General features: G+C 46.2%; 1 protein-coding gene across 1 annotated transcript in view; it reads left to right on the top strand.

Annotated features, from left to right (window-relative positions):
• Positions 1 to 26,260, top strand: part of DNAAF8 (dynein axonemal assembly factor 8) — an 86,625-nt gene that overhangs the window by 49,621 nt on the left and 10,744 nt on the right. The window contains 14 exon segments of the mRNA XM_083584852.1: positions 559 to 713; positions 4,027 to 4,174; positions 5,375 to 5,506; positions 6,529 to 6,726; positions 7,434 to 7,543; positions 7,547 to 7,760; positions 8,283 to 8,345; positions 8,669 to 8,722; positions 11,360 to 11,529; positions 17,096 to 17,291; positions 19,257 to 19,351; positions 21,033 to 21,153; positions 22,715 to 22,932; positions 25,713 to 25,798. Coding sequence (XP_083440978.1) covers positions 559 to 713; positions 4,027 to 4,174; positions 5,375 to 5,506; positions 6,529 to 6,726; positions 7,434 to 7,543; positions 7,547 to 7,760; positions 8,283 to 8,345; positions 8,669 to 8,722; positions 11,360 to 11,529; positions 17,096 to 17,291; positions 19,257 to 19,351; positions 21,033 to 21,153; positions 22,715 to 22,932; positions 25,713 to 25,798 — 1,960 coding nt within the window.

The raw sequence follows: 26,260 nt of genomic DNA, 5'->3' as shown, positions 1-26,260 counted from the left end.
CATTTCCTCTCTCCCCTGTGCTCCTGCTCCCGAACCCCTGACAATAAGGAATAACAGCAACAACAACTCTCTGGCCTCCCTAATTGAAATTGCCTGCATAGAAGATTCAGAGCAACTTGGCCCTCATGCCTCCTCCTTTGCTTCCAATTTGTCTCTGATTCCATACAGTGGTACCTCAGGTTACATACGCTTCAGGTTACAGACTCCGCTAACCTAGAAATATTACCTTGGGTTAAGAACTTTGCTTCAGGATAAGAACAGAAATCGTGCCCCAGCGGTGCAGCGGCAGTGGGAGGCCCCATTAGCTAAAGTGGTACCTCGGGTTAAGAACAATTTCAGGTTAAGAACGGACCTCCAGAACGAATTAAGTACTTAACCCGAGGTACCACTGTAATTTGGCAATAGTGATCAGAACAAAGGACAAGGATGATATTCTAACACCAGCCTTCTTCTTGGGATTAGTCACGCGTAAAAAGGTCCCTGCAGTGGTACAAAGAGCCCCTCAGAGCCAGTCTGATAACCTCCTTCTGCTTCCCCGCCCCACATTGCACTTCCCAGGAGACATTATTTTGATGGCATCGCCTGTTGTGCCTCCTCACATCTATGGCCTTGTGATTTCAACCTGCACCCAGAGAGGATTTGCACTCCAGGGGACCAAACAGCTGCAGCTGTTGCCCAAGCAAGCTCACATGCTCGGTGTGCCAGCAAGCCAGGTAAGACTGTGGTTGTGGGGCTCGTATCCTTGAGCCCTACTGAGGCCTGCACCCCTGTGCAAGGGGCGGGAGGGGGCAGCTCTCAGTACCTGGGGCCTTCTTGCCCTGCCTATTCTCCTGCCCTCTCCAAGTGAGTGAAGTTTGAGAAGAACAAGGAGGAGGAGGAGGAGTTCCACCACCCACCCTCTTCTTAGTCTCGTTCTGGTGGGACAATGCCAGTTGGGCCCAGAGGGAAAGGCAAGGCATATTTGAACTGCGGAACTAACTCTCACAGGAAGTAGTACTGATGGCCACTAACTTGGATAGCTTTGAAAGAGGATTGGACAAAGGCTATCAAGGGCTGCGATCCACAATGGCTATGCTCCTCCTCCATGGTTAGAGGCAGTAATGGAAATCAATTGCGTGGTGGGTGAGAGTGTTATTGTGCTTGGGTCCCATTTGCAGTTCTCCCCACTGGGCATCCATTTTCCACTGTGAGGATAGGATGCTCAACTAAATAGGCCATTGGCCAGATCCAGCAGGCTCTTCTTACGTTCTTATGGGCATTGACAAGAGTTCTATTGCCTTTCAATATAGATGACTCTGACAGCTGTGGTCAGTGTGGTGTGAGGGCCAGTGTAGTGTGGTGTAGTGGTTAGAGTGTTGGTCTAAGGAGACCTGGGAGACCTGGTTCAAATCCTCGCTCCGGCCATGAAGCACACCTTGGACTGGTGTCTGTCTCTCAGCCTCACCAACCTCACAGGATTATTGTGGGAAGAAAGGTGGGGTGGGAAGGAATCATGTATGTCGTCTTGAATTCCTTGGAAGAAAGGTGAAATATAAAGAACAGGATGATAATTCAGCCGTTCTACCATGCTCCTCCTCCATGCATCCTTTTTTCTGTGGTAATAGCACACAGGTTCCCGCTTTCCAAATACAATACGTTCCCAGGAAATTGTTCCATAGGTGAGCGTTTGCATAATGAGTGGACGATTTCCATTATTTCCTATGGGAACATTTCTGATCTGTGTTTTGTTCAATCTCCCACCTCCCTCCATGGTATCTTCCTGAAATGGCTGCAGCCAAGTACCAAGGGAGAGACAAAGGGGGGGAAATGATTTGTCTGATCTCTCACCTTCCCTCCTTCCATGGTTTCTGTCTGAAAATGGCTGCTGCTACCAGCAGAGCACAAACAAGTGAGGAAGTAGCTGCTTGCACATCTGAATCAGCCATTCATGTAGCAATAGTGGGACCTGTGTATTGAGCATTGTGACAGCGGGATCTGTGTGTACATCCAATTTCCCAACATAGTTGCAAAAAGTGGGTTATTCCCTCTAAGGCAAGAATGAGGAACCTGTGGCAGCCCAGATCTTGGGGACTCCAAATCCCATCAGCCCCAGTCAGCATGGTCAGTGATCAGGGATGATGGGAACTGGAGTCCAACAACATCCAGAGGGCCACGGGTTCGCCATCTCTGCTTTTAAGGCATGGGAAATAGTTTTCTTCCAGTTTTTTATTCTGTCCTTATTACAAAGCTCCCACAATATATGCACTCTGTTGCACATGCAGGGTGTGGAAACACTGGCCATGTAGCACACATGCACTTCATGCATTGATGAATCAAAAGATAGGAACATGCTGCCTTATACAAAGCCCATTTCTCTCAGTACTGTCTATATTAACTGGTAGCAGCTTTCCAGGGTTTCAGGCTAGGATCTCTCTCAGCCCTACCTGGAGATGCCAGGAATCGAACCTGAAACCAGCTAAAGCCATTGCCTTCACAAAGGAACTGGTTTGGAAGGTTCTGCAGCCTCTTCTACTAGATTCCAACCCTTAATGGATACAGGATCATAAGGTCACAACTTTTAAGGCAGAATTGGGAGATCTGTGGCTCTCCTGACATTGCCAAACTTCAGCTCCCATCAGCACCACCGAGCATGGGCTGCAGTCAAGGATGATGGGAATTCTAGTTCCAACAGCTGGAGGGCCGCAGACTCTGCTTAAGGATCCACTTGGGATAGCAAGACGTTCTCTCAAACTGAAATCAGCCCCTGAAATTGGCACAAAAAGGATGCTGCTTTTCCAAGGAGATCCCATATTGTTGATGACAAGCTTGCAGACATTTAAAGTTTCCCGTGGGATGAAAAGGCAACAAGACGAACACTTGGGCACATAATACAACCTTGCATCATCAAGCGGCAGCTTCCTGACACACCGACGTAAATGCGATGATGAATCATCACGCTGAATCATTGCCTGAACCACAAGAAATGTTTGAGGAGCTGTCTGGGTGACAATTCAAGGCTAATAAATGTCCTCAAGCCCATTGGTCTGGGAGATACAGGCCAACGGTGAAGCATCCTGCAAGTATTGAAAAGCCATAGGTCGTGGTGGTGCAGGAACTTGGTTGTCAGGGGCCCCGTGATTTTATGGATTTCCTATCTGGGGAAAAGGGCAGCATATTTAAGGGCATGAGAAGATCCCTGCTGGATCCGGCCCATGTTCCATCTAGTCCAGCATCCTGTTCTCGCAATGGCCAACCAGATGCTCGTGGGTGTTGAGGCAGGTTTTTGGGGGCATGTAATTATCTGATGCTTTTTAAAATCTCCTGTGCCCATCTCTGTTTTTATTACACTGTAGTGGCTCGATTTTTTTATAATGTTATTTTTAGAACAATACTGTATTTTATAATGGATTTCAAATCTTGTTAGCTGTTCTGAGTGATGTGTAAGAACTAGAAGAGTATATATCATCATATAAAGAAATAAATACATCTTCTGCCGAAGAGCCATAGCTCAGCGATAGAGCATCTGCACACAGAAAACTTAATGTGTCGGGGAAAAGTTTCTAGTTCTGGTGTGCAAGGGGGTCTTTTTTCTATGTAAGGAGATCTTGACGGAATGTGGGGTGGGTTGTGGAAAACCAGCCACGCAGTCAGCTGCTTGCAGTCTGAAGTGGTACAACCCAAGAATAGCTTTTAACCGTTTTTGCAGACTAGGCCTAATATCACTGTGAAACCAGCACAGAGTCATGAGCATATTGTGGTATCGCAATGGCAGAGTCACCTCAACCTCTGCAGTGATTGACTAATGTAGCAAGCCCTAAAATTAGCCCATTAATGATCAGTGTTCAATTTAAGTTTTCCGAAGATAATACATTAGTGGCATATTTTGAGTCCATTTCCAGGAGGCTGCAGATCTGCTGGAATTTTTGCGTGTGGGAGGATTTTGCTCAGATGGCGAGTGCCCAGTGGAACATTCTGACACTCAGCACTTTTTCATAAATTGGTTGCCTTGCCATTTAGATCAAAAATTGCTGGCTTGTGTCATTTCAGGTAACTGTATTTTGTCGTAGTGAGGCTTCATATATACCAGAGAGGAGTTTCTTGGAGGATAAACTACCCAGCCAAACACGTGTGCATTGCCTGGCTTTGTTGTTGAGAAAGGAAAATGCCAGCCATCATGTCCCTGCGTTGCTCAAAGGTAAAGAAAAGCATGAGCACAAGAGGTGGGAAAATGTGGTCCCTCCAGTTGTCCTGCAGGCTTAGCGTACACACTAGGGGTGCCTGGTAATTGCAAGGAAAACAGAGACAGGCGTGGAAATTGCCAATGCTCACTTATTCGTGCCATGTTCAGAATGGAAATCAATCCAGTGAATACGATCAGTATCTGCTGCTGTTGTTGCTTTCAGTCCACAAATGATACGTAATTGATTACATCGCACGCACACTCAGTTTGCGTTGCCTTTCCTTTGGATTGAAATGAATGGGGTGGAGTAACATACAGTCGTACCTTGGTTTTCGAACAGTTTAGTTCTGAAACGTTTTGGCTCCTGAACGCCGCAAACCTGGAAGTGACTGTTCCAGTTTGCAAACTGTTTTTTGGAAGCCAAATGTCTGACGGAGCTTCCGATCAGCTGCAGGAGCTCTCTGCAGCCAATCCAGAAGCTGTGCTTTGGTTTCCAAACATTTTGGAAGTCGAACAAGCTTCTGGAACGGATTCCAGGGTACGACTGTAGTGACAAGTGGGTTAACAGTCAATCCTTCTTCATAGGGAACTCTGGGAATTGTAGTTCTACGAGGGGTGTCTCCTTGTTGGAACCCTTTACAAACTACAATTCCTAGATACTTTGGGGGAAGCAATGACTCTTTCAAGTGGTATGATATTGCTTTAAATGCATAGTGCAGATGGAACCTAGATTAGATCTGATCCAGCAGGTTTCTTCTTTGCCTTGCAGAAGGCAATATTTATCCATTAGTGTATGTATGCACACATATGTATAATTTCATTTTTTAAAGAATCATGTGTACAAACTCAGTAGTAACTCATAGGGCTCATCCTTGGCCAAAAAGACATCAAATTCGAACCAGCACTCTGATTGGCAAGTTGCTGAAACCCTGCCTCATAAAAGTAATGGCCAAGCCATCTTTTCCATCAGCCTCTGTGGTGTGCCAACAGCAGAAGATTGCTGTGGCTTCCAAATGTTTGTATGGCACAGTTAATACGACATCGACCGCAGATACCATGCACTTACTGTACTATGAGGTTTTTGGAATAGGCAATTGGAAATATGAGCCAGGAATATCGTACATAATGACATTGCTATTAGATTGTACCATAAGCGGACTCAACCATCTCTTTCTTTATCATTTGTTTCTGTTTCATTTGTTTGTTTTAACCTAGGGCTTATGAGTGCACTGGCAGAGAAAGGTTTCTTGGAGGACATTCAAAGCAATTTGCACTCCCATGCTGAACCAGAACCCAGTCTGTGTTTTCATGTGGTTCCTTATACCGACAGTTTGCTGCAGGAACTGGGTGCGTCACAGCACAGACATAATCCGTTAAGTATTAGGAATCTGAAGATGGAGCTAGTGGTGAAGAATCCATGGCTTCACATTATGTTTGAACCCAACCAGTGACCATGTTCACGCATAACAGCCAGTCATAAACCAGGTTTTGTTGTTGGTTTAGCAACCTTAGTTGGTTTGGGCAAAATAAGCTTCACTCCAAGCTTTACACATAACACTAAGTGGTCTCCTTAGTGGTTAGTCCACCTGATCACAAAAAGAAAGAAGGCTGTGTGAACATTCACTTATAATCTCGGTTTCCTTTCAGGCTACGAATGTCAAGAGAAATTGCATTGTAATAAAAGCTAGCACTACTATCAGCCATAATGAAAACCCGACAAGACTTTAGTAAATAGAAGTGGGCTTCCCCTGCCCCCTAAAATAATTCAGAATAGATGCTGAATATATATGAGGAAGGCTATTCCATAGTTGGAATCAGGGGCATAGGAAGGGGGCTGTGGGCTGCCCCAGGTGTCATCCCTGAAGGGGTGACAAAATGGAACACTGTGGTGGGTGGCACTTTCCACTGGGCCTGGCCTGCAGCGCACCCGAGCCACATGTCTCCTGGGAGTGATGCAGGGCCCTGTGCTGCCCGAAACGGCAGTGTGGGGCTTGTGTCTGCCAGGTGGACTCCGTGGGCAACTCACCATGGCGCCCCCATGTGCGGATTGCCGCGGTGCCCCCATGTGCGGCTCGCCCCACCCCTGCTGCTCCAGGTGCCAGAGCAGCTAGCTACACCCCTGGCTGGGATAGCCTAACCTTCAAAGATGGGAGCGCCTGGAGCAGACTCCCAAAAGGAAACTGAAGCATATTTCTACAGTGACTTATTTCTACAGCAGGTGTAGAAAGCATGGCCAGGGATGATGGGAGTTGTAGTGCAGCAACATCTGGAGGGCCAAAGGTTCCCCCCCACTTGTCCTGCATCAATGAAGCTGTAGGTTTCCTCTGCAATAAAAAAAGTTTCCTCCTCTCCCCACTTTTCTTTTGCAGGTGGCAATTTTAATGTTGTGCCAGATCCCTCGAACATTCCCCTGGAGGTTTTGCACAGTCGGATGTATGCCTCTGAGCCTGAAATGGAACAAGTGGTCCTGTTGACCTTCACTGGAAAGGAAGCCATGAAAAGTGCAGGCAGCGTCCTTCACCAAATCCTTGCACTAGGCTACAGGAAGCAGCCTGCTCAGACTCCAGGTCATTCCAAGCTTAGAGCCTGTGTGATAGAGAACATAGCCTTGATTCAGAAACACTATACGCACTGTGATTAGGAACAGGGCAGAAATTCCAATCAGTTCATTTTAAAGGTGAACCTATCTAATTTGCACTTTCCAAAAACAATATGTGAACCAAAACACAGCCCTTCTTTAGAAGACACACTTCTTTGAATTTTGCAATGTAGTTCTCCGGCCAAGTAATGTGCACAAAAATGCACTGTATTTGGGGGAAATTGCTTTGCAAAGGTGTATATTTGGCCAAATTGCATGGGGAAAAGGTGTGCATTAGAGAAATTCACAATACAGTGCTGGTGAATTTTCATGAGGAGTTAAATAATAATAATTAGCAAAAAATGTGGAGTCACTGAAATGGATATATTTCCCCACCCTAATAGTGCATAAAAGTTGGTGAAACTGACATTAAAATGCATTCTATTTAGGGAAATTGCTTTGCAAAAATGTGTGTATTTGGCAAAACTGCATACACATGCGAATTTTAGGAGAAATTTGCCCAGAAATCCTGATGAAGTTTCACAGACACATTTTTTAAAAAATTGTAAACTGATGTGCAAAGGTTGAGAACTGAAGTTAAGATTGGAAAGTCATGCTGTGATTGGATACCAGGGGAGGGACTATTCCGCAAGGGGGCAAAACAGTAATTCATGCTGGCCATGTCTCTCTCGGCAGTGTTGGAAGACTTGGACCTGCCATTTGAGCTTCTCACTCTGAAGTGGTTGCCTCACCTCACTCGGATGCAGGCTAAGGAAACCACACCCTTCGAAGTGGGAGACAAACGCTGACAAACAAGTATTGATGCGCTTATGAGCAGCCCTGCCCTCATCTGTGTGCTGCGGAGGATTGGTGCCTTTGTGGTCCTTGCCAAAATCCTGAAAACACTAACTCCGCACAACAGCAAAGTGAGCTCTGGCTCTCTTCCAAGAGTGATGTCATCAACCCCAGAGACGGCCTTCAGGCAGGCAGCGCTCTTCTTCACTGAGAAGGATTTTGTAGGCGGTGGGTAGAGTATTTTCATTCTTTCCCTTCACCAATGGAGCTGATCTGGACCATGGCTTGGCTGAAGCTTCTTTTGGTGTCAGAAAAACCCAATGGTGCCCTTTCTGCTAATTAATGCAAGACACTCTGCTCTTACACTGCTCCATTTTTAACCCGCCATTTGAGATGGCAACCTTGCATTGCCTAAATTTTTCGAAGCATTTGATAAACCAAGAGTCCTTTCCCACAGGCTTCATGGCAGGGAGAAGGATAGGGGCAAAAGTAGAATGAGTTGGCTCCACCTGCTGGTGGCCTCCTGCTCTACGTCCTCTCTGTTCCAATTGGCACTTGTTACCACTGTACCAAATTCTTTTTTGCCGTCCTGCAGGAGGCCTTTCTTTAGAAGAACAGGCATCTCTCAGAGGTCTTTACATTTGTTGTTTGGATAGGCCTTTGGCTACTGTTCTCTTTGCCAAAAAACCACTGTGGATGTTTTGTCTTTTTCTTCTTCCTCACAAAATGCCCATCTCCATCCTTTTCCAGATCCCAAACGTCGACCTGCCCTGAAGTACTTGCCACCTCCTCCACAGCACCCCCAGTCTGAAGGTAAGACTTGACATTGCATCCACTTTTTCAACACATCACATAAATTTATTTTTGGAAGTTGCTACCAGGAGGTCATGGGTTCCAAGATCGCTGACTTCCCCGCCCCCCTTGCCCCCCCCCGAAACAAGGTGGTCAGGCAGGGAGGCAGTTTTATGAAACCCTTTGCTCATCCCTGGAATCCCCACTTTCAAGCCCCCAAAAAAGTTCTGAACAGAGATTCGCCTCAGCTCTGTCGGCAATGTCTGCCACTGTACAACTCGATGACGAGAACCCTTTCTGTTGTTGCTCTTGTGCACTAAAGTCCTTTCACTTTTCTTACGCAGCAGGAGAGACTCACGCAAGCCATGCAGAATTGCTCTTCCGCTCCATGCAAGTTGGTAAGGATGCCAAGGCTAAGCAAGCCCTGCTGCTTTCTTGGGGAAAGGTGGATCTGTCAAATTCTGCACAAAGAGGGCTCCATCATTAAAAACACTGAACTTAAGTGGACTTAAATAAGGGGCACCTTGCACGCTGTATTGGAATGTCTTCCTTTGCCTGAATTTACTTCTTTGGAGAAGAGTATATACACCACGCTTGCCATCCTGGAATTTACTTCTTTGGCTACTCTGCTTATTTTTAGCCAAGCACATGTCTCCAGTGGAGGCTGGTCCATTAGGGTAAATAGGGCACTTTCTCACCAACCTCAGTCTGCCCTGAGCCAGCCACCATCTGCCTGCCTTCTTACTTGCAACCAGCCCTGGCCCTGACCCTGGCATTAATGCCCTCCTCATAAAACTCAGCGGAGGAGGAGTTGATTATCAGACCCTCCAAGTGTCCCTATTTTCCAGGGACGCCCCTGATTTAAAGAAGCTGTCCTTGTTTCTGATTTGCTCCCAGAATGTCCCACTTTTCCTTTGGATTTCCCTATTTTCATTGGAGAAATGTTGGAGTGTATGGAATTATTTGACTCCCAAGCTGTCTGAAGGCAATCCTGTGTAGGGAAATTTTAGTAATGTTTAATGTTTTATAATGTTTTTATATATGTTGGAAGCTGCCCAGAGTGGCTGGGGCAACCCAGTAAAATGTGTGGGGTATAAATAGTGAAATCAAAATTATGGAATGGGATGTCCCTATTTTCATTGGATAAATGTTGGAGGTTATGGATTCTGCCTGTCATTGACTCTGGCTCCCCCTACGGTTGGGCTCCTGGCCTACTGTCCCACCAGCCCAAATGGGCACCAGCCGCTACTTCAGGTCTCAGAATTAAAAATGGGTTTCTTATATGGGACAGCCTATTGATCAATAAAGATAAAGCATTGATCATTGTGGGGTTTTTGTTTTTAAGCCCTAAAATGCTAGTCAATATATTAATGGAGAAAAAGACAGAACTGGAGATTTGTCTCCAGCCAGAATTAGTCACGATGCAGCAAATTCAGGATTTCCAATCCTGTGTTTGCAACCTAAGATTAGTTTATTATGCTATGTTATATTGTTTCGTTTATGGCTCTATTCCTGCAAAGCAGCTGGAAGCGATTTCACAGTATCATAAAAATGTGTCTAAAACAATTGCATCTAGGAGAAGAGTTAAAACAATTACATCTATAAAAACAGTTTCAAATACAATACAGAAATTGACCAGGGGTGATTTTCAGAGAAGCTGCAGGAGGCTGCTCCTTGCCCAGTTTCCTCCAGCTGGGCTCTGGGGCTGGAAGGAAGCCTGGTTGAAGGGAAAACAGTCTGGGTAAGGGGTTGCAGGAAAGAAATGGCTGGCAGAGGGAACAGTTATACATCCCATTTCTGTTGCAAATGCCCATCTGCTTTCATGCATTCGTATTAGGGAGCAGAGTTTCAGTTCCTATAGAATAATATAGCGTAACATTGAGCAAAGAAACTTAGAGAAAAGCTTTTAAAAATAGTCTACTAGGAATGAGCAATCCCTCCACCTTGCAAAAAATAAATAAATTGCTGTGTTTTTTTTTTGCAAGCTGTGATTTGCTGCAGAATTGTAAACAAGAGCAAAGTGTTTGACCACTTAACCATAGCAGTGATCACACTTCTGCTGCTGCCTTTTTGAAAACCTGGGGTTTTTACCCATGAGATGCCACAGTGAGAGGAAAAAACTTTGCTCTCTTTGTGATTTTACTTTTGACATCCTCATCACACTGGCTGTGTTGAGTAATTATGAGGCCAATGCAGAGTGAGGGCCTGCTTTCCTCACTCTGCATTGATCAAAAGCCAAGCAGAGCTTAATGATCTCTGCTGCCAAACTATGGACAGGTGGCAAAACGCGATGAAAACGAGGGTGGGAGCTTTTGTGAAAACTCCTTCGGAAAAGCCCCCATGTGAGCTGGCAAAGTGTGCTGGCAAACTGCTACTTTAGCTCTAAATAAATCTTGTAAAGAATGGAGAAGATTGCTAAAAGCAATCCAAGACACTCAAGGGAAGGAAGTTACAAACCTCGAGGAGCAAGTTTAGAAGAGACACTGACAAATGACATCATTTTCCAGCACGGAGTATTCTCACTAGTCTGAATGAATGTTATGACTAGATCATATGCTGCCTACAAGAAATCTAAAAAATATATAAGTTTTTGAAGGCAATCGTGAAATATTAAATTCCACGTCTATCGAGGCATATGACTCACATTTGCTAGAAAGACTGTAAAGGCTTCCCCCAAAAAACATAGCAGGTTTTATTTTTAAAAAATCAAGGTTGTGAATCAGTGTGAAGAGCCAGATTTGGAAAGAACTAAATCAGGGACGAGGAAACCCCCTCCCCCATGCCTGTTGGAGTCTGCATTCCCTAGGGGTAATCTTTGGAGAGGCACGTGGTGTGGTGGGGGCAAAGTTTTCTACGGTGGAAATTTCCATTCTGTGACCTGCTGCCACCCGCAGTCAGCACACAACTTGTTAGAATCAACACGCTGGTTTACTGCCTCTCCCCCGCCCCTGGGAGAGCTAGGCCATTGTTCTGCTGGTTACAATGCTCCATAGTGCAATACCTTTACATCCTCCTTTTGTTGATCTTTTATACAGGAGCCCAAATCCTCTGCACTGTGCTGCTGCTCAAACCAGGCACATGGACCCGTAACCTAGCAAGGATCCTCCGGAAACTGGATCTAGAGAAATTCAGCCTGGTCGGAATGAAACACATAGATCTCACCCCAAAAGATGTCAAGGCACTCCTCTCATCTGAAGCTAAGCAGGTTTGTTGGAATAAAAGACCAAAGGGCATCAACATAAGAGCAATACATCTGACTGACTGGGCACTGTGAGAAAAGGGGGCTGGGCTGGATAAGCCATTGGCATAACATAAGAAGAGCCTGGTGGGTCAGGCCAGTGGCCCGTCTAGTCCAACCAGGTGCCCATGGGAAACTATAAGCAGGACCTGACTGCAATAATGTTCTCCCCTCCTGCAGTTTCTAGCAACTGGCATTCAGAGGCATCAACCATCAGGTCAGTAGCCATGGCTAGCCTTCTCCTTCATGAATTTGTCAAGAGTAGAGAGACTACAGAACTCGAGAGGTGGACGAACTGGGCATAACTGAGAGTTCTGTATGTCATTTACAATGCTAGTCTTTTCAGGTCTCAGACCTAGCTTTTAATATCAACCTACAGCATGGAACCAACTTTTCATTTTATTATTATTGCATTTATCCTTCTCTCTCTCTTTCCCTCCATCTCCCTTTTGTGTTTGATTGTCTGCTTTCTTCTTCTTCCAATTTTCTTTGGGCGCTTCTAGACTGCTGCTGTTTTTGGGATGCGTTTTGAGTTCAAAGGCAGCGAATTCAGGTCGTGCAATTAAAGCGAGCTCAGTGTCCTTGGGAGGAGACTCTTGAGAGTCCCATGGACTGCAAAAAGATCAAACCTCTCCATTCTTAAGGAAATCAGCCCTGAGTGCTCACTGGAAGGACAGATCCTGAAGCTGAGGCTCCAATACTTTGGCCACCTCATGAGAAGAGAAGACTCCCTGGAAAAGACCCTGATGTTGGGAAAGATTGAGGGCACAAGGAGAAGGGGACGGCAGAGGACGAGATGGTGGGACAGTGTTCTCGAAGCTACAAACATGAGTCTGACCAAACTGCGGGAGGCAGTGGAAGACAGGAGTGCCTGGCGTGCTCTGGTTCATGGGGTCATGAAGAGTCGGACACGACTAAACGATTAAACAACAACAACAACAGTGTCCTTGAGGAACAAATTCGCTTCCCAAAAAGTCCGGACTTTTTGCAGTAAGAAAAGTGAGGAGGAAATTTATGGAAACTGTGGAATGACAATTATTTGATGTGGTGCTATGTAACCTCCATACGAGTAAATCAGAATGAACACTCAGCAAACAGCTGATTTTGTACAGCCTCCCTGTGCATGCAAATTGGGATGACTACTCGGTCAACAGGTCATCAGTGTGTTCTGCTCACTTCCTCTCCCCTTGAAAGCAATACAGCTTTTCTTCCTGAGAGTATGACTGCACAAAGATTGCCAGAGTTCCCAGAGTTGGCCCCAGGTTCTTGGGGTCTTTCAGGCAAGATGTTCTCAGTTGACCCCCTTTAAACGGTGAACCATCTCCTTTAAACTGCTTTTTCTAAAAGCCACTGGATAGCACTCCCACTGAGATGTTGAAGACTGTCCCAGTGGGGTGACACAATCTCCCAGTTCCCAGTAGGAGGGGCTGCCAGCTGTCCCACTGCATCTGCACTTGCCTGAGATTTTCATGATCCAAGGGAATGCTTAGATCTTTGTGCGGAGCAGAAACAAGATCTCTCTGGTTCCTCATGTTAGGGCACCCCCCCCCAGCAGCCCATGGGCCTCAGAGGGAGCCCAGTCAACACCACACACTGACACTGAGTTTCATTTGCAGTCATTTGTCTTGTGATCTGCAGCAATCTGAGCCGATCATTATTCTTTTTCTATCTTCGTCATCAATATAGACATTCTGAGTCACTCCTCCTGGCCTTTGGACACCCGGTGCATAATCTAATGCACTGCTGTGGCTTTCTAATCCTATTAACCATTGAAATACTTCTCCTTGCAGATCAATAGCAATGTTTAATTTTGAAAAGTCACCCTAAAGTTCTTATAAATCTGACTCACAGCTTTATAAAATGTAGATTCACGTTGCAAAGGCCTACATCATAAGTGTATGGAGCTGTCTTACCCTTCTTCAGATCCTATTTTATTTCTTCATACATAGCAGCTCTTTCTCCCTTCTGCCTCTTAATATGTTGCAATTTCCCGCATTAACTCTGGGAAAGAAATAACATGGATAAAATATCAGTAAGGCACCTTACTCCAAAAATACAACAGGTTGTTTCCAACTAAATCCTACTCAGAGCAGACCCACTGAAATTAATGGACAAAGCCCCTTCAATGGGTCTACTCTGAGTAAGACTAGCATGAGATACTACCCATTGCTGATATCTAGTAACTTTTAAAAAAGTTTATGGTAAAACTGGATGCTAAATATATATATGATGATACTGGTGCCTAGGATTCTTAAATATAATTTCAAAATTATGCTATAAGGTGAGTAAGAGGGGATGTAATAGAGGTGTATTAATTATGCAAGGCGTGGAGAAAATGGGAAGAGAAAAGCTTTTCTCCTCTCTTAATGCTAGAATTCAGGGACATCCAAGGAAACTGAATGTTGGAAGATTTCGGAGAGACAAAAGTACTTCTTCACATAATGCATATTTAAACTATGGAACTCGCTCCCACAAGAGGCAGCGGAGGACATCAACTTGATGGCTTTAAAAGAGGATATTTAACAAATTCAAGGAGGCTAAATCTAACCAATGACCATCAGCCACAATGGCTAAATGTGCTGCCTCCACTCTTGAAGGCAGTATGCCTCACTCGAGAGCTGCTGCACCTAGGTCCTGCTTTTGGGCTTCCCACAGACATCTGGTTGGAGACTTCATGTTCTAATACAAAGATTATTTTCAGGTTTACTGTTAGGCCACTTTGAGCACTTATGCAACATATGGTGAAAAAGTGACTCATGCAAGCTATCAATAAGTAGAATTTTTAAAATGGTTCGGTTTTCTTTATCATCAGCAATCGGCTATGAATCATGAGGAAGCAGGTTATCACAGTCATCCGACAGAGATCTTTTATATTCTTCATATAGCTCAGTGGTAGAGTATCTGCTTTGATCCCTAGCATCTCCAGCTAGGGCTGGGAATGTCCCCTGCCTGAAACCCTAGATACCTATTGCCCATCAGTGCAAACAGTAATGACAGGCCAATGGTCTGACTCAAGGGCTGACTCAATGGTCTGAAGGGCTGTATCCCAGTGGTAAAGCACCTGCCTTGCAAGCTGAAAAATCGAGGTTGGATCACCAGCCTCCCCAGGTAGAACTGGGAGAGTCTGCCAGGCAGTGCAGACCCTGTTGAGCTAGTGAGACCAACAGTCTGATTCAGTATAAGGCAGCTTCGTAGGTTCCCTAGGTTGAGAACGAAACTTTCCAATGGGGAAAGGCTGTGGTTGTAGATTATTCAGAAGGTCCCAGGTTCAATCCCTCCCATTTCAATGTAGGGCTGAGATCGTCCCCTTTCTGAAATCCTGGAGAGCCACTGCCAGTCAGTGCAGACAGTATTGAGCTAGGTGTGTCAATAGTATGACTCGATAGAAGGCAGCTTCCTATGTTTTGGGGAGAGGGCCACAACTCAGCGGTAGAGCATCTGACTCAGCATAAGGCACCTTTGTATGTTCCTAGGCTATGAGAGAAGGTTGGGGTATACAAATCTTAATGTAATGGAATGCAATAAGCTGTGGCTCTCAAATTCGTTCAGCCTCCCAAGAATTGCAACATCTTTTCCTCAGTTTCTTTTTTGATATTGTCACACTACCTAAAACATTTATGTATGTAAAGACTTTTTGGCGTCGTTCACATTGGAGTATCTCCCCGCTCAGGCCAAGGAAGGCTCTTGCATCTTCTTAGGGAGTCTTTAATCTGTCTGTATCTTTAATCTTTATGTACAGCTCTCTGTAAGTCCCAAACCACTAAATTAGAGATCTAGTTTTACAAGAATGTATGATGCTGATGCTGAATCATTTATGAAGCATTTGAGTTTCTCAAACTGATTGAAATCTTAAGATTCATATTCTATAGAGGAAAAGCACTGCTTTCCAATGGGGCTGACATGCTAAGAGCTGGGGACACTGGTGGGTCAGAAATGAGAGTTGAGCATTGGTTTCATCACAGGGGAAGAAATGCCTATGGGCAGAGTCAAGGGATAGAGAAAGTTGAGCAGAGCCAGGGGGTGTGGCTTGTCTAGATCTCAGAATTGGGGGACATCAGCTGTCATTGACATGATAGCACTGTTCAATCCTGGTCAAGCCAAGAGTCAGAACAAGCCAGGGGTGTGGAAGGCTTATTGTTGCCTAAGCAGAGGTTACATCATACATTTAAAGTACTCTTACACCACTTCAGCAGTCATAGCTTATCCCAAATAAATAGTTTGCTAAGTTTGTTGGGAATCGTAACTCTGCAAGGAGTCTTCTAACAAGTCTCAGCACCCTTAACTACAATTCCCAGCCATGACTGTTTAAGTGGTATAAGAGTGAATGGTGTGGATGTGGCCAGAATCCCTATCTGAATAGAGCCTCTTCCTGTTGGAAAGAGCCACTCCTTTTACCTTCACAGCTCTCCCCAGCATCCCTTCATTACAGATTCACCTGCTACCTGGGACTTTTCCCACTGAAGATGCCAGAGACAGAACCTGTAGCCTGTAGCCATCACTGCCTTTTGCGGAAGTGAATTCCATCATTTAACTATGCACTGTGTGAAGGACAACTCTATTTTGTCTGCCCTGTGCTCATTGCAGCTGAGCAGGTAGACTGACCGGTTGGGAACTGACTCTGGGATGTAGAGGCAGCTCCCTTGTTAGCTCTTGACAAAGCAGGAAATTGCCAAAGCACATTGGTTCAAGCTTCTTGGCAGGCAGAGTATGACACTGGCTTGTGGGACTTGCCATTGGCTGGCTGCACATGGAAGATGTGGCACCAGAAAGAAAGGGCATACCTTATTAAATCTGCCTGCTTTGCATGTTATGGCCAGGTTGCTGTGTGGGTCAGCAGCCCTGAGAAAGTGCAAGCTGAGGAGAACGTGCCAGTATGGAAACAGAGTTTACATCCTGCTGTTATCAGTAAAGTTGCATACACAGATACAGTGGTACCTCAGGTTAAGTACTTAATTCGTTCCGGAGGTCAGTACTTAACCTGAAACTGTTCTTAACCTGAAGCACCACTTTAGCTAATGGGGCCTCCTGCTGCTGTCGCGCCGCCAGAGCACGATTTCTGTTCTCATCCTGAAGCAAAGTTCTTAACCTGAAGCACTATTTCTGGGTTAGCGGAGTCTGTAACCTGAAGCGTATGTAACCTGAAGCTTATGTAACCCGAGGTACCACTGTAATGGGAGAAATTTGCACAAAATTCTGAAGAAGTTTCATGAGAAGCCTTGTTCCCCCCCCTAAAAAAAGCAAACAGATGTGGAAATTGCAGAGAACCGAAGCTGAGATTGGAAAAAGGAAGATGTGAAACTGAAATTGACAGATTTGCCTATCCCATGACTTGATTGACTCAACAGCCCCCCTCCTTATGTCTAACTGGGTATAAAATATTCTCCTTTTTCTAAACCTTTCTTTCCTGTCACTTGCTGCCAAGGAACTGTGTGCTAGGCTTTAGCTAGCTATTGCACGTTTGCTTAGCTTAGTGGTCCCTATTTCTGTCCAGGATGCAAAGCTTCTATAAGCCTCTCTTTTATTTTCTGCCCAGGACCCTGCTGCCTTGGAGGCTCACTCCAGCTACCTAACTTCAGGTTCCTCCTTGGTCCTCTGCCTTCAGCGACAAAATGCAGTGAAGAAGCTCCTGGACTTGCTAGGCCCTGAAGACCCCATGGAGGCTCAAGCAGCTAATCAGTTCTTTTGGAGAGCTCAGTATGGCCACAGCTTAATCCATAATGGGTTTTATGGTGAGCCTGTCTGTTTAGGATCACTCAGAAGGTTCCCACTTCAAATAAGTAGTTTTTGATGGAAAAATTCTAGCTATTTAGATGTAAGAAGAAATTGGTTTCTCTTCCAACCTGTGTTTATCACATGCAGTGCTGTTTCCCTTCTGCTGCAGTTCAGCTTCTGACAAAAAACGCAAAATTTGTCTCACTGTCTGCTGTGGCAGAATTTTATACAATTAATTGTGTTATCATTATGTTATTTCACACACTTATATTTTAAGCGCAAAGGAAATGTAATTCAAATGGGAACAAGTAATCAACTGTGCGTCATTTGTGGACTAAAACAAACAGCAAATACCCACCGTATTCACTAGATTCATTTCTGCTCCAGACGTGGGATACTTAAACAAACTTTGGCAATTTCTGCTCCCGTTTTGGTGGGAATTCTCTGACATCCCTACTCCGAAGTAAGTCTCATTGAATTCATTGGGGCTTATTCCAGAGTAAGTATGCCTAGGGTTTAGAAGCAAGTGCTGTCCAACATGGCTCCTGACATGGTGGGTGTCAGAGTGATGTGGTCTCATATTACAGGCACAGCTTAGAATCGTCTCCCTTTGGTAAACAGCATCCCCACCTCCCAAAAAGCAAGGCGGAAGCCTATTTCCGTGGAACAATTCTCCGGGCAGAGATGGCAAGGCTCCTCCTCACCCAGATCTGTTGCTAAGGGACACACGGCCTCTGCAGAGTCCTGCTACTAAGGGTGACAGCTCCCATTTTCAGCTCCACAGAGCTTTCATTCAGGCACACCATTTCTGCCTAGAGCTGTGCTCTTCAGAGACAGAAGCTTGTGCATTGTCAGCCGTGGAAGTGGGTCAGATTAAAGGGTGGCTTTTCCTGCTCAGTCTCCATGTTCACAGAGAAGAAGTTGGAGAGAGGCAGTGTGGTATAGTAGTCAGGGTGCCTGGTTAGGACCTTGGGGATCAGGGTTCAAATTCCTCTCTAGCCATGGAGCACACAGGTTGACCTCGAGTCAGTCACTGTCTCTCGACCTAACTAGCCTCACAGGGTTGTTTCGGTAGATAAATTGGAGGAAGCAATGTACGCCACCACCTTGAGCTCCAAAAGGAAGAGTGTTGCTGTAGTTAGTTGTTATATTTATAGCTTACCTTACCTCCAAGGAGCTCTCCCTGTAAGCCATGGCCCTTCACCACGATAATGATGGTGATTATACTATCCCTGCACATGGAAACAGCTAGTACATCAGGGAGAAAATTGGGCTAGCCTTTCTCCCTGACACGCTAGCTTTCTGCAGGTGGGGAAATTCCCATGTGGAACAGTCCTCAAGTAAGCCATCTTCCCACCTGCATTTCAAAGTGCCAGCAGGTGTATACTACCACATATACTTTCCCTGAATGTGTAGGGAAGCCTTCAGACCCTGGGGACATATAAAGAGGGTGTTGTTTGCCTTATCCCTACTGAGTTTTATTCCACTGTTACTGGCATGAATATATATATATATATATATATATATCCAGGCCTTCCTATTTACACATGGAGAAAAAGAACTAAAGATAGTGTTATTATGTTGGACCGAGGCGCCAAAATGATTTCATTTCCTGATAACTCTGCCGCATTCAGCAGGCAGCCCCCCGCCATGTATCTGCAGCAGCTTCGCTCGATGCCCTGCTCTGAGTTTTCCAACACTTTATTTCTTGGCTGCAAAGAGGAAGAAAACGGTGACATTGTGTTGGTGTGGAGAACAAGCCGAGTCACAATAGAGTGAAGTCAAAATAGCAAGGAGACAATGAAACTGTTCTCGGCGTAATAGGTTTAAATGTTTGCTGTTACAGTGTATAACAGCTGCCCTTTAAAGCAATTTCTCCAGGAATCTGTGTGCCATCAATCATCCCGAGAGAGGAGCAGGAACAGAGACAATGTTTAATTCATGGGCTGATAGAATCATCTCTTTGTATTTATCTCTCTTAGGCTCCACATCGTATTGGGTTGCTGTGCGGGATATGGAGCTGTTCTTTCCAGAAGGGCTGTGTGGGGCTGGGCCCCCATCTCTGGAGGGAACGGAGGTAGGACCCTCCTCATTCCTGATGTTCATCCTTGATAGCTGGAGCTCTCGCCTATCTGATTTCTCTCTTTTACCTCCTTTTGCATCTGTTATCTTTTCCATTCCCACGGCCTCATCCAAACACGCCTTCCAAACACAGCTAACCGAAGGTTACCATCTACTCCAACCTTTGCCAACCTGGTGCTCTCCACAACATCTGGATTGCACTAGGTTGGCAAAGCCTGAGTTATTCCCAAGGATTCTGCAGGCAGAGAGTTTTCAGACAAACCTTATTGGGCACTGAAAGAGTGTGGATGTTTGTGTGTGTGTTGTAGGGCTGTGCCAACCTGCTCTGCCCCCGACGTTGAGGTGCATTCTGGGTGGCATGCAGCAACCGCGTGAAGCGACCCTCTGTGTTTATAGATGTACGCACAAAAGTGAGGGCCATAGCTCAGTGGCAGAGTGTCTGCATTTCATGTAGGTTTGGGATTTCTAGGTAGGGGTGGGAATGAATCCCGTCTGGAATCCTAGAGACCCACTGCCATTCAGTGCAGATGACACTGTGCTCAATGGACTAATGGTCTTCCTTAGCCTGAGGCAGCTCTATACCCTTCCAGGCATGATGGCGGGACCCTGACTGGCCCAGGAACCCCCAGGATGTGGAGAAGGTCTTACGCGTTTACAGCTCTAGACACACGGCAGCCAAAATACCCAGTAATGCAGGCATGGCGAGGGCACGGCCAGGCAACAGGAACCCACAACCCGCTTGTGTCTGTTCCACATCTTTCAACACAAGAGGGAGTTTGTGTGAACCTCCCTTAGAGGCTTTCAGTAATGGGCCAAAGACCCAGGAATCTACACCGTTAATGAAATTCACTGGCCAAGTATGTGCCGTGTAGATTCCTTCTTTCTTTGCTGAAAGCCAAGAGATTTCATAGCATGCGCATGCACAGATAATGGAGTATGAAACTTGGGTTGTGTACCAAGACAACTGCTCAGACACCAAGAGGTATGGTGTAAAATTATCATTGCCCGTGGGTTACACAGTCATTACTCTCTCCCTCCACTGTCCCTGATCAAACAGTTTTTCAGGCTTCTCTAGTGCTTTGATCTGTATCTTTACTTGGAATTTAAAAAAACCACCACAAAGTTAGTCCCAGAAGCATGGCCATTGGCCCAGGGATGTCTGGGTGCCTGTTGGGTTGACTGTCATGAGTGCCTATTATCCTGCATTTGTATTGGGTAACATAGTTCTTCCTTTCAACACCTGGATTGGTTTTACTGTCCCCCAACCCCTGTTGTCTCTTAAAAATGTGATAAATAGATGCATGTTATTCAGTGTGTGCTCGTGTAGCCTTAAAAAGGCAAACAGTGCAAGGTTGGCGTTAACAGTGAAATCAACTTTTTATTATGTGCTGCAGTAACAAAGAATATGGAATCCCAATATATATTGACAGGTGAACTTTATGGAGTGCTGGGCAGGTGCTTTGCCAGGCAGTGCAGGATCAAACCCAAGGAAATCAGGGACAAAGAACCCTCTCATCACTCCTGTGGCTTTTGCAGGCCGGCGGATAATGCATGGATTTCTGGCAGAGTTATGGACAAGCTGTTTTGACTCCTTCTACCAGCGTTTATCTGTCTCCCGGCAATGGTGGCTCATGTGATGCGCGTTGCTCTCTCTCTCTCTCCCATCTCCCCTGCAGATTTGCACTGTTGCATCTGACCCCACAGCCTGCCTTGAGATCGACAAACAGCACAGGCTTGTGAAAAGGGAAGCGAGAAGGCAGCTCAATTTACTGGGCCCTGAGCGGCCACAGACTCTAGGTAAGGAAATGTACAATTCCCTCCTCATTATATGAGCCTAAAATGGCTATTGATTAATTGGGTAGCAAGACAAAAAAACAAAATAACAGAGGCAGCCTAGAGTTGGTATTGACATCTGGAGAATGAGAATTGCTGCTTAGAATGGGGGAGGGGAGTGTAGTTTAGGCCTTTAACTCATTGAATGCTGAGCCCATCAAGTACCAGGAGTTGGGAGTCCGTTAAAAGTGTGGGGTCCCCCCACCCCTCTTTACTAAAAAATAAATGGATGCTTGATGGATTCCTGACCACAGCATTCAGATTGTTAAAAAACATGTCTAAACTCCCCAGAGCAGCTCCTTGCATTTTGGCCTTACAATTGGTCACTTTTGGGTGATCGTGCAATGTGCCCATTTCCCCCAACTCTGTGCTTTGTAGCTCCCAGGTTAGATCTGTCTATCTCACTCTGCCCACCCGCCCCACCAATTATTTCCTGTTCAGAAATGTAGTATGGAGGTCACCCACTTTTTAAAGTCCATGGATCTGAGTGAGGCCCCACGAGCCCCCACAGAGAGTCCGAAGTGAAGAGACAGACAGAGACAGAGAGAATGCACACCACTTGGTGTAAAAGTCATACCCAGCAAAATAAACATGAACCTTGAAAAGCACATAGAGCTATAGTGAGGAAGTGGGAGAGAGGTTCACTCTTCCAACTTGCAACTTCGGCTCCATTTACTTTTCGAGGGAGGAAGTTAACCACCCTCACCACCTCATGATCAAGGCGGGGAGTGGGTGTGCAGGTGCTAAGAGGCTTAGTGCATGGCAGGGAAGACCTCAATGGCACCATGGGTGCTACTTTGAGAACCCCTGTTGTAGCAGAACCGAGTGGCAGAGCTGTTCCTGGATTCACACTGGGCAGCAGGCCGAGGGGGCTGCACACCTGAATGCTAATCCATGGGAAATGGATGCCCCCCCCCATCACCCACCTCATATCCGTCATTTAGTTCTGCTGAACATGTAAGGAAATCTTTGCTCTCCCATTTGAGTTCCTCACGTAAATGATCCCTACTTTGCCCCGGCGGTGCCTCTTTTCCAGCTCTTGAGAATACATGATAAATGGGATGGCAGCGGTATAGCAGCTGTCAGTTCCTTTCCAGAACAGGATTGTTTGGGGGAAACTGGTGCTGTTTGCTGGTAAACAGGGTGCGTTTTTCTGCTCTGAATCAGGCTTGGCCACTAGAGGGAGAGATTGCACACCCAAGAGCTTGATGTCCTTTGGATTTGGTTCAATCTCCTCTTCTGCAGATATATGAGCAGATGTAGCATTTAATGGAAATGTGGAACATTCCAAATTGAAAATTGAGTTAACTGAGTATTTGATTTTGGGAATATATATATATATATATATATATATATATATATATATATATATGCATGCAGCTGGATAGATATCTCGGTCTTTCTCAGATACAATGGTAATTTGGACAAGAAAAATTGTTCATTTAGTACGTGATAGGGTTCGAACGGCTGGAGCTCACCAAGAGATCAGTTACATATTTGATAGTTCCCTTCCTTTCGCTTCCAGAGTGCTCTCAGCTTTCTGTGCTCTGCCAAGTCACCTGCCTGATCCTTCCAGAGACCTCCCTGTGGAAGGTGAGCCCCCCGCCCTACCTGGTCCTGCTGGAGCGACTGATTGGCCAAGGCTTCCTGGTGACAGGGGCACGGCTCACCACCATGGACGAACCACGGGCCAGCTTCATCTCTGCAGTCCTGAGTGCGACCGATAGGGAGGCGCCAGTCATGGTAGGCCAACTCATAGGAAGGGCCCTGATACTGAGTCCGATCATTGCTCCAGTCTTTTGTATTATCCACACAGACTGACAGCAAAACCCTGCCATTAGTGTTGGACCACAGCTCCCATCATCTGTGACCATTGGTCTTGCTGGCTGGGGCTAGTGGGAACTGGAGAGCAGCAAAATCCATGGGGATGCAGATCCCTTATAGCATGGGTCGCAAAACTAAGGCCTGCAGGCCGGATCAGGCCCAATTGCCTTCTAAATCCGACCCACGGACGGTCTGGGAATCGCCGCGTGAATCGCCAGCACACACGTTCTTTCCCCCTCCCTCACACAGCAGTGGCGGCACCTCCTCCCTCCCTCCTCCTGGCTTCTCCCCACCCTGCCTAGAGAAGGAATGGGGCTGGGCTTTGTTGGTGCCAGCCCCTCTCCGGAGCCCTTTCGCACACCGCTCATCATCCCTCATTTATTTTTTTTCTTTCAAAATATAGTCCGGCCCCCCACAAGGTCTGAGGGACAGTGGACCGGCCCCCTGCTGAAAAAGTTTGAGGACCCCTGCCTTATAGCCAGTGTCCATCAGGGCAAATGGGGCTCTGCCCCACCAGATGCAGCCTGCCCCCACCAGCCTCTCTTACAACTGGTCCAGGAGGGTGGCTTTGCCTATCAGCTTCCTCTTCCTTGGCCTCTGTGTTGTCCTTGCAGATCTTAGCAGGGAGGATGGGGGCAAACATAGAATGAGTGGACTCTGCCTGCCATTGGCTCTGGTGCCACCTACTGTTAGGCTCCCTGCCTACTGCCATGCCACTTTCAGTGGATGCCAACCACCACGGCTCATACATTCTCTAGAGGGTCAGGCAGGAGTCTTTTCTAGATCTACCTAGAACCTGGGACCTTTCGGATGTAATCTAACACCGAGCTGCAGCTCCTCCCGCAAAGCTCCCCTCTTCCATCTAAGCAGCACTGCTTATTTATTTACAGCTTATTATACTGATGGGCCCATTTGGTTTCTTCAGGCAATAGTTAACTGAAGCCTAGATGGTCAGATGAAATATACTACTGAATATTAGTTACTGCCAAGGAGCAGAAATGGAAGAGGGCTCCTGCCCCACTTGTGGGCCTCGCAAATGAGTTCTCCACTTTCCGACAGCAATTTGCAACCTTTTAAAACAATCGTTATGAAAATGTACTAGCATTTTGTGTGCAACATTCTCCCCAAAAACACAGTTTTGTATGTGGTTTTGACTGATATACACATTTTTGCATGTGTTTACCTTTTTGTGCACTCTTTCATTAATATAAACTCTCTTTTTTTGTACATACCGGTTGGAGAATTGCATTGCAAAATGCACAGATTTTGAAGGATAGCTGTGTTTTGTTGTTGATGTTTTTATTTTGGAACATATGCTATTAATTCCCCAGGAATCCCTGTATCTTGAGTTGTTATAGGTATTTAAGAAGTGCTAATAACAAAGTGTCCTAAAATGCATTGCTAACTGAAGGCTGCTGAATATTAAGAGACCACAATATATTTTTGCGGGGGGGGGGGGTGTCTCATTCCTCCAGTTAATACAGCCTCAGATGTTCCCTTCAGCCTTAGCATGGAAGTTATTTTTAAGAGCAGAATGTTTAATCAGCAGCAGCTGTTTTAAGGTACATCTGTGCAGGAGAGCAATTACATCGCTCACTGAGCAATTAGACTTGGTTTTGTAACCTGGGGACACCAGTAGGGCCTCTGCCACAAAGGTGGAAACCCAAAGGTGTGGGGAGGCAGGAGGAAGTCTTGCATTAACAGGGCAGCTCTAGTGGGAGACGGGGACGCGGGTGGCACTGTGGGTTAAACCACAGAGCCTAGGGCTTGCCAATCAGAAGGTCGGCGGTTCGAATCCCCGCAACGGGGTGAGCTCCCGTTGCTCGGTCCCTGCTCCTGCCAACCTAGCAGTTCAAAAGCACAAGCACATCAAATTGTAAGTAGATAAATAGGTACCGCTCCAGTCGGAAGGTAAATGGTGTTTCCGTGCACTGCTCTGGTTTGCCAGAAGCGGCTTAGTCATGCTGGCCACATGACCCGGAAGCTGTACGCCGGCTCCCTCGGCCAGTAAAGTGAGATGAGCGCCGCACCCCCAGAGTCGGCCACAACTGGACCTAATGGTCAGGGGTCCCTTTACCTTTACTAGTGGGAGATGACACACCTCTTTCCCTTCTAAGATGGAGTCTTGTCCACCGAAGGGGAGGAGCTGTCATGCTTCCAGCCAGAGCGATTGTATCTGAGCCAAAGGGAAGCTTTCTGGGATCTCCTCTCCTCTCTTCTTGCCAAACAGATCCTTGTAGGGGGTCATCAGTGGCACAAGTTTCCTGGCATTGTGAAGTGTGGCAAGTGCAGATTCGCCATACAGCAGGCTGGTCTGGCACTGCTTCCCCCTTGATTTTTATGGAGGCTGGCGAGTGCCAATCCATCAAAAGGCAACACCCCTCCTGGTTAGAGATGGGGTGGGAAATTGCTGCAGAAATCTGAGAAGTGAATTGAAGATTGGAAAAATAAGAAATGCCGAGAACCCGCATGAACCAATCCTTCCATCCGTACCTCTGGTGCACCACTGGGTGTTTGGGTGAGAAAAACAGGAAGCCCACTGGAAAACCGGGTGTAGATAATGGGTGCCTTTTAGACAGAGTAGGTTGCATTACTGCCACCCAGCACAGCATGTGATGTCAGATGCCCATTGGACTCCTGGAAAAGTGCTTTCACTGGGTGCCTGTAGAAGGTGGCTCACATTCTCTTTTCTCTTTCAGTGCTCTCAGTTACTGAAGGGCACCTGCCTGATCATTGCAGCCCAGCGAGACAATGCAGTGGCTTGCTTTGATGCCCTGCTGAGCAGGTAAGCAAGAACATCACTGTCCCGTTAACTCACTCACCTCATCACTTCTGTCTGGGCCTACCAGGCCAGAGGAAAGATCCAGTTAGTCGGCCCAGTATGCTGACTCCAACAGGGAGCAGACAAATGCCCAGCAGAACTTCACAGGCAAACAGCGTTGCCATTTTTTTTCAACCAGACTCTGTAGCTGTGCCTTATAAAAGTGCCTTATGTGATGTCCCTGCTTGTCATGGCTAGGGCCATTTTCAAAGTACCTAAACACCATTCTGGGAGGCAGGTGGTGAAAGCAGCTAGTCTCCACTAGGGAGGGAGAGAAATTCATTTCGCTTTGCATTTTAATGTGAATCTGCTTCTGTTGCACTTTCCCAAACATTTGCACACCAAAACACAGCTAACCTTTAGAATTCACACTTGAGTTTTGTGATGCAGTTTTCCAACCCCAAAATGTGCAAATGAGGGGAGAGT

The sequence above is a fragment of the Podarcis filfolensis genome, assembly GCF_964270895.1.
Source record: "Podarcis filfolensis genome assembly, chromosome: 14".
NCBI classification, from domain to species: Eukaryota; Metazoa; Chordata; class Lepidosauria; order Squamata; family Lacertidae; genus Podarcis; species Podarcis filfolensis.
The sequence above is the reverse complement of the archived record's forward strand: the minus strand, read 5'-3'. Positions and strand labels throughout refer to the sequence as shown.